Source organism: Nerophis lumbriciformis, linkage group LG01 (assembly GCF_033978685.3).
Source record: "Nerophis lumbriciformis linkage group LG01, RoL_Nlum_v2.1, whole genome shotgun sequence".
In the NCBI taxonomy this organism is placed as follows: domain Eukaryota; kingdom Metazoa; phylum Chordata; class Actinopteri; order Syngnathiformes; family Syngnathidae; genus Nerophis; species Nerophis lumbriciformis.
Window position 1 is genome coordinate 64863458 of NC_084548.2, and position 9043 is coordinate 64872500.

At 39.9% G+C, this 9043-nt stretch overlaps 1 protein-coding gene across 1 annotated transcript in view; it reads left to right on the top strand.

Moving 5' to 3' along the window:
- LOC133571271 (protein NDRG3-like) overlaps positions 1-9043 on the top strand; it is a 68293-nt gene that overhangs the window by 38565 nt on the left and 20685 nt on the right. Inside the window, exons 9-13 of the mRNA XM_061924220.1 lie at positions 4351-4407; positions 4481-4584; positions 6166-6231; positions 7485-7536; positions 7630-7677. Coding sequence (XP_061780204.1) covers positions 4351-4407; positions 4481-4584; positions 6166-6231; positions 7485-7536; positions 7630-7677 — 327 coding nt within the window. The remainder of the gene's footprint in view (positions 1-4350; positions 4408-4480; positions 4585-6165; positions 6232-7484; positions 7537-7629; positions 7678-9043) is intronic.

Consider the following 9043-nt stretch of genomic DNA (forward strand, 5'->3'; position numbering starts at 1 on the left):
TTTGTAGAGTGTAATGTTAGAAAACGTTTGATGGAGTGATGGTAGATCTGAAAAACACAAACTTATTTATTATGAACTTATGCTGTCTTTAAAGGGGAACAGGACTTTTTGGGGGGAATTTGGTCTATCATTCCCAATCCTTATGTACCGGTAAAACAAGAACACATGTTTTTCCTTTTTTTTATGCATTCTAAATCATAAAGAAACGTTGGCAAAAGTCAGCTAATAACAAAGGTCATGGCAGTCGCTTTATACCGCGCTCTAAAAACATCCAAACACCTTTAGCAATGTTTTTACACACTAAATGTGTATGTAATATAGTAACAGGCACATTTATAATAAAATGTAATATTTACATATTTTGCTAATTTTAAGCATACGGTGACATTAATTTCACAAACGCATCACACGTTCGCTATTTCTTTCAACAATAACTACTACTAATCACAGCGTACTTCCTGAAAGTCGACGACTACTACTTTGGAACAAATGATGATCCAGAACCTTATATTTTTGAGCCTGAATATACAGAGGATGATCTGTAAGTTTTAGAGGCTGTGTGCTAAATCGATCCAGCATTAGTGAAACACTAATCATGTAGCCGTAATGCTAAGCGCTAAACAAGAAATACAACTTACTGTACAATGTCTGCTCTCACTGGGATAAAGACTGATGGGATGTTTATATCTTCCCGTTAAGATGAAGAATTCATCATAATCCTTACAATTGGTTGAAAAAAAAAAAACCTGCCGCAAAGAAGCGTCATTTCCTGTCTTGACCGCCATCACCGGGTATAAGTTGGATGTCAAAGTTGACCAAATTCTCGGCTAATGACCACAACCTTCTACTATCAGAGAGGCATGATTTATAATCTAAAATGAACTTTCACCAGCTCAGAGGCGATGCAGCAGCTCAATATGTTAATAAAGCAGCATAAGATAGTTAGCTCCCTGTGATTACGGCGCAGCTAAAAATAGTCTGTCTGCGTTAGCGCTTATAATAACAATGTCGCTAATACTTGGTTAATATTCAGGTCACGAGATGTAAATGAAGTATTGTTGGCGCTTTTTGTAAGTTTTTTTAAGAGGGCTTTATGAGAGGAATAGTTTTTACAGTGTTCCCATTAGCTGCAATGTTGGCCACCTCGCACATGCTGTATTTTACAACTTAGAATACATAAGAAAAAAAAAATGTGTTCCTGTCTTACATAAGTATTGTAAAAAATTCCAAAAAAAAGTGCAGTACCCCGTTAAGTTGAAGTGGCGTGGTAATTGTGTTTTTGGCGACACTTAGTAGCCACAATAATTCAAAACGTTAAGCTCACGATGCAAACACAGTTGTTACTGGATACTTTCTAATACGCTTTATGTGTAAGTTATATGCAACTATAATTATTTGATACTTGTTTACACTGACAAATGTGCTGTTTTACTCTGCACTATTGTTCAATTATTACTACCGTATTTTTCGGATTATAAGTCGCTCCAGAGTATACATCGCACCGGCCGAAAATGCCTAATAAAGAAGGAAAAAACCATATATACGTCGCACTGGAGTATAAGTCGCATTTTTGGGGGAAATTTATTTGATAAAACCCAACACCAAGAATAGACATTTGAAAGGCAATTTAAAATAAATAAAGAATAGTGAACAACAGGCTGAATAAGTGTACGTTATATGAGGCATAAATAACCAACTGAGAACGTGCCTGGTATGTTGACGTAACATATTATGGTAAGAGTCATTCAAATAACTAGAACAGGGGTCGGCAACTCGCGGCTCCGGAGCCGCATGCAGCTCTTTGATCACACTGATGCGGCTCAGCAGCTTACTTGCCGAACCCCCCGATTTTCCCGGGAGACTTCCGGATTTCAGTGCCTCTCGCAGTAAACTCCCGGGATTAATATTCATAGATTTTCACCCTTACAGTTATAAAAAGGGCTGCCATGATGGTACAGCATTTGGCGCCCTCTACAATCTGTATTAGCAGCGTGCCAGCCCTACCACTTGTTATACAGTACGCATCTTCCGCTTGCTCACGTACGTGACAGCAAGGCATACTTGGTCAACAGCCACACAGGTTATACTAACGGTGACCACATAAAACAACTTTAACACTCTTACTAATAATGCGCCATACTTTGAACCAAAACCAAACAAGAATGACAAACACATTTCGGGAGAACATCTGCACCTTAACACAACATAAACACAACAGTACAAATACCCAGAATCCCATGCAGCCCTGACTCTTCCGGGCTACATTATACACCCCTGCTACCACCAAACCCCGCCCCCACCCCAACCCTGCTCCCTCACATATCACCCCCCCCCAATAGCTGGTTGAGAAAGGTTTTTCTTAAACTGTTCAACAATTTGCTCATGCATTTGTTGACAAAGTGGTGACCCTCGCCCCATCCTTGTTTGTGAATGACTGATCATTTCATGGAATCTACTTTTATACCCAATCATGGCACCCACCTGTTCCCAATTAGCCTGCACACCTGTGGGATGTTCCAAATAAGTGTTTGATGAGCATTTCTCAACTTTATCAGTATTTATTGCCACCTTTCCCAACTGCTTTGTCACATGTTGCTGGCATCAAATTCTAAAGTTAATGATTATTTGCAAAAAAAAAAAAAAGTTTATCACCAAAACCTCAAATATGTTGTCTTTGTAGCATATTTAACTGAATATGGGTTGAAAATGAATCATTGTATTCCGTTTATATTTACATCTAGCGCAATTTCCCAACTCATATGGAAACGGGGTTTGTAGAACATGCTATACGTTTACCAAACAATCTGTCACTCCTAATCGCTAAATCCGATGAAAACTTCTTCCTTGTTGTCGCTCCTGGTATGTGCCGCTAGCGTCCTTTCTTTCTGCTGCTCGATCGCCGTTCTCTGCTGCATATTTCACTACGTCCAGCTTGTAATCTGTAGTATATGATTTCCTTTTCGGTGACATTTTTGTTCAGCCCTTGTCAGTTTTTATAAGTTACCGCCAATTTAGAAATGATCCATTTTAATAGCTACGGCAGTAGCATATAGCAGTTAGCAGACCCACAATGCACTTCTGCCATGACCCTCCCCCGCCGAATTCTTATTGGTTGACGTGTGTGTGACGATTGCTTACATTTTGCTTCGTCTCTTCCGTGAATTATAAATGATAAATGGGTTGTACTTATATAGCGCTACTACTTCCACATTTACCCATTCACACACACATTCACACACTGATGGAGGGAGCTGCCATGCAAGGCGCTAACCAACACCCATCAGGAGCAAGGGTGAAGTGTCTTGCTCAGGACACAACGGACATGACGAGGTTGGTACTAGGTGGGGATTGAACCAGGGACCCTCGGGTCGCACACGGCCATTCTTCCACTGCGCCACGCCGTCCCGTTAGATAAATAATATTATTTGATATTTTACGGTAATGTGTTGTTAAATTCACACATAAATTGCTCCGGAGTATATGTCGCAACCACAGCCAAACTATGAAAAAAAACTGCGATTTATAATCCGAAAAATACGGTACATTTTATGAGGAAAAAATATTTTTACATATATTAACCCTACCGGACTCTAGGCTGCAGATATATAAGTCGCGAGATATAACAGTTATTTATTTACACAGTTTATTTACATACCATTCCATTCTAAACAGTGTATGTAACACGGCAGTAAAACGGCTGATCAAACAAAACAGAAGTCATGGTCTTGGACCCACTAGCTGCGGAAGCTAGCTCTCCAATCAGCTCAACGGACTCAATAACTCCACAGTGACATGTTGGTGAATTTACTGAGGAATTTGTGAAACAATTGTAAGTTAATTATACTAACTTAAGACCCTCGTAAGCGTGTTAGCATAGTAGCGAATGTCATTACAAATATGCATGAAAACACTCCTGCAGACATGACGCATGGGATGTTTTAGTAAGTAAGAATTGTTTTAGTTACATCGTAAAACTTGGAGTGATGAATGAAGGATCCATACGGGTAAAAACGTTATGGATGGCTAGAAGACTGAACAGCTCTCCGGTTAATTTTTTTTTTAAAAAGCACTACCAATAATTGGAAGGACATTGCAGCCATTTTTTGGTGCCATAGCACAAACAGTAAAACACAGATAAAATTATTTTTATTATTGCTGTCAGCAAAGAAAAATCCATACATTAGCAGCACCGTCTTATAAGCTGCAGGGTTCAAAGCATAGGAAAAAAGTAGCGATTTATAGTCCGGAATTACAGTAAACCTGATCGGATCTGGACATCCCTACCCAGTATTCTTGACGTAATATTCTCCTGCTCTGACATGTCTACTCTACATTGTCTATGTCCTGCAGCTGAGCGGATGGACCAGCAACCTGGTGGACATCATCATGGGACACCACTTCAGCACTGTGAGGACACACACACACACACACAGATGGAGGTGTGTCGGATGTTCACCAAGCTTGTTGTGTGTGTGTGTAGGATGAGTTGACCGAGAACAAGGAGATAATCCAGACCTACCGATTACACATCTCTCAGGACATTCCCCTGGACAACCTGGCTTTGTTCTACAACAGCTATGACAGGTTTGTGTTTGTGTTTGTTTGTTTGTTTGTTTGTTTGTGTGTGTGTGTGTGTGTGTGTGTGTGTGTGTGTGTGTGTGTGTGTGTGTGTGTGTGTGTGTGTGTGTGTGTGTGTGTGTGTGTGTGTGTGTGTGTGTGTGTGTGTGTGTGTGTGTGTATTTATCCCCTTCTTGAGCCAGTAAGAAGGAAAAGTAGCTTCCATATGAGGAGATGTGAACAAGTGATGACATAAATCATGGTCCCAATAACATTGCATCTAATAGAGAATGTCTCATTTGCACCCCTGGTGGTGACATCTATCAAAATGAGGGTGGTCCCAAAAAAGGAGGGATTTTTCAAATTGACTGTGTGTCGCTTTTAAAAGTGCTCTCCCTCTGGTCAACATATGAAATAACAAGTGTGTGTAAGAAATTGAAATGCGCCCCCTTTGGCCAAAATTAATTTAAAAAAATAAATACATATGTATATAGAGAAATACTGTAATAACTTGAAGTATGTAATGAAGATTAAATTTTAATCTTTTTTAATTAACTTTTTAATTAACTAAAAGCAGTCTTTTACTCACAATGTGTCCAAATTGGGAACAACTTCTCATATTATTTCTGTTTCTGTAATAATGCAATATTTTGTCGTAAGATTATTACTTTTTTTAATTTAAAATTATTACTTTTTAATACAAAATGGTGACATTTGTCATATAAAATTCGGACTTATCACAACATTGCCCATTTCTTGTTGTTCTTGTAAAATAGTGACATTTTTTTAGTAAAATTATGACTTTTGTCATCAATTTGCCAAGCAAAATTCTGATTATTATTATTATATTGCCAAACATTTTAAGTTTTCGTATAAAATTGTGACTTGCAACTCTTCATAAAATTGCCAAAGTGTTAAGCTTTTCTTGTAAAATTGCGACTGTTATTGAGTAAAATTCCATTTTTTATCATATTGCACAAATGATCCGTTTTTCTTGTAAAATTTTAACTTGCGTTGAATAAAATGACGACTTTATTATAATACTGCCAAAATTCTAAGTTTTTCTTGTGAAATTGTGACCTTTTTTCTTGTGAAATTCCAACTCATTTTTCTCAAGAAGCTTTTTTATATTTGCATAGTATGTATATATTATTAATGTTGTAAATACACATCTTTATATATCTAGAAAGGGTGGTCCTAAAGAGGTAGGCTTTTTTCTCAGGTCTCAAGAAGGTAACAAAGACAAGTGTGTGTGTGTGTGTGTGTGTCTGTGTCTGTGTCTGTGTCTGTGTCTGTGTCTGTGTCTCTCTCTCTGTGTGTGTGTGTGTGTGTGTGTGTGTGTGTGTGTGTGTGTGTGTGTGTGTGTGTGTGTGTGTGTGTGTGTGTGTGTGTGTGTGTGTGTGTGTGTGTGTGTCTCTCTCTCTCTGTGTGTGTGTGTGTGTGTGTGTGTGTGTGTGTGTGTGTGTGTGTGTGTGTGTGTGTGTGTCTCTCTCTCTCTGTGTGTGTGTGTGTGTGTGTGTGTGTGTGTGTGTGTGTGTGTGTGTGTGTGTGTGTGTGTGTGTGTGTGTGGCTAAGACGCAGGTGAGTAGAAGTGTGTTTGTGTTTTAGTCGGACCGAGTTGCAGATGGAGCGTCCGGTGCCTGGTTTGAACGACAACGCGGTGAACACGCTCAGGTAACTCCAGCTTTGTTTTGATTTCAAACTAAACAGTCTGAAGTTGGACTGAAACCAAATGTTTGGGGTACACGTGATGGCCAGCAAGCCTCACGAGAACTCAACGTTGCCAACATCAAAGACATATTTTTGCACCTCTTTTCATTTGTTTTGTTTTGCGTCAAGTACAAACAGGAAGTTCACATTCTAGTCAGTAAGACTTTGTCACCGTGCACGTCCTCACTTGTTAGTCGGGATTTATATGGTTAGGATTTTATCGATATCAATATTGTTACCAGTATCTGTACTCTTATCACTACCAAATGTAAATTAAATATGAAATTAAGATGTGAAAAGATGCATTTTTTATTAGCACAAGAGGTTGTACACTAGCAACATCAAGTAACATCTCACAGCAGGGAGGTTTTTAATCAACACCTGCTTTTTAATTTGTACACAGGTGCAAGATGCAATGCAGTTGTGTCAAGAGGTTATTTTTGTGTTGCAGTTTTTTTCCTGCGCCATGACTAGGGAAGGTTGTTTGGATTGGGTCATATAAATGGGTTAAATGGGTAGCGCTTTTCTACCTTCAAGGTACTCAAAGCGCTTTGACACTATTTCCACATTTACCCATTCACACACTGATGGTGGGAGCTGCCATGCAAGGCCCTAACCACCACCCATCAGGAGCAAGGGTGAAGTGTCTTGCTCAAGGACACAACGGACTTGACGAGGTTGATAGAAGCTGGGGATTGAACCAGGAACCCTCAGGTTGCTGGCACGGCCACTTTCCCAACCGCGCCACGTCGTCCCCATGACTTAATAAGGACATTTATGACAAAATGCTGTGCTGTAGTCACTTCAAAACTCAATTCATGGTTATTGACCTGATTTAATCACGTTGTCCACTAACGACGGCAAGTTTGAAGCAATCAGATATTTCAAATTAATTTGGAAACATCATGCTCGCCAGATTCTTTATTAAAACTCATGACGTCTCGCGGGCCAAACTGACGACGGCGGTGGGCTGCACATTGCCCGCGGGCCGTAGTTTGGACAAATCTGTTTAATAATGATCACAGTTTGACCCTAGTACAGACTTTTTACATTATTTCCTGCGTAAAAGAAAATGTTTCCAAATTCAAACAAAAACATGAGTTTGAGCTAGCTTTGAAAAATTTATCATGTTGACTTAAGAGGTTCTGTTGTATTTACTGACGTGTGTGTGTGTGTGTGTGTGTGTGTGTGTGCGTGTGTGTGTGTGTGTGTGTTAGGTGTCCTGCTCTGCTGGTAGTTGGAGATACATCGCCTGCTGTCGATGTTGTGGTGAGCATCTTTCCTCCTTCCTACCATCTCAAATCAACTTGTGACATCACCTTCTTGTAAACGTAATGTTTGTGTGTGTGTGTGTGTGTGCAGGTGGAGTGTAATTCCAGACTGAACCCCACCAAGACCACCCTGCTCAAGGTACTCATTCCTGAGTTGTTAAAAGTGGCTGGTGTCTTCTCCACTGCCAAGTAAACGTTGTCACGGCCGGCAGGTTGGTTAGTCAAAAAGTTAGCTGCCGGATTACAAGGGAACTTTATCCAAAGTGGAATGAGGAATAACTGATCTAATTCTGTTGCCTTACGTTTTAAATTTGTGTGAGTGTGCTGGCGGCCCCGCCTCCACTCACAGAGACAAAGACAATCTATTACTGATTCCACCGTAATAAGTCAAAGTTATGGTTCATTTACTTTGCAGAAAAAAAGACCAGGAACAAGTGATTAAATTTAAGGGCTGTCTGGACTTAGGAACCTTTTTTATTGGGAGTCGGGGCCAAGTGCTTTTCTAGTTCAGGTTGTTTTTGCAAAGTAAACGCTTAAAGCAGGGGTGTCAAACATACGGCCAACATGCTGTTCAAAGTAAGTCCACTGGGTGTCGCAATAGCAAACTTGTCGGCAAGCAAACTGTTGTAGGCGGGGCCAAGCAAGATACACACGGCTCCTCCCCCTCAACATACCGTATTTTTCGGAGTATAAGTCGCACCGGCCGAAAATGCACAATAAAGAAGGGAAAAAAACATATAAGTCGCATTTTTGGGGGAAATTTATTTGATAAAACCCAACACCAAGAATAGACATTTGAAAGGCAATTTAAACTAAATAAAGAATAGTGAACAACAGGCTGAATAAGTGTACGTTATATGAGGCATAAATAACCAACTGAGAACGTGCCTGGTATGTTAACGTAACATATTATGGTAAGAGTCATTCAAATAACTATAACATATAGAACATACTATACGTTTACCAAACAATCTGTCACTCCTAATCGCTAAATCCCATGAAATCTTATACGTCTAGTCTCTTATGTGAATGAGCTAAATAATATTATTTGATATTTTACGCTAATGTGTTAAACATTTCACACATAAGTCGCTCCTGAGTATAAGTCGCACCCCCGGCCAAACTATGAAAAGAACTGCAACTTATAGTCCGAAAAATACGGTAAATAAAACATAAACTGACGTCCTCTGCTTGGAACACATTAGTTAAATACCAATGATGGTCCCCCCTGGGAGGTGAGGGGAGCAGTGAGCAGCAGCAGTGGCCGTGCCTGGTAATCATTTTTGGCGATTTAACCCCCAATTCCAACCCTTGATGCTGAGTGCCAAGCAGGGAGGTAATGGGTCCCATTTGTATAGTCTTTGGTATGACTCGGCCGGGGTTTAAACTCACAACCTATTATCTCAGGGCGGAGTGGCGAAATTATTCTCTGCATTTCATGCCTCATCGTGCACTCATTGCCCCAAAATGTCTGTCAAACAGAGAAAAGTGGAGGCAGAATGTAA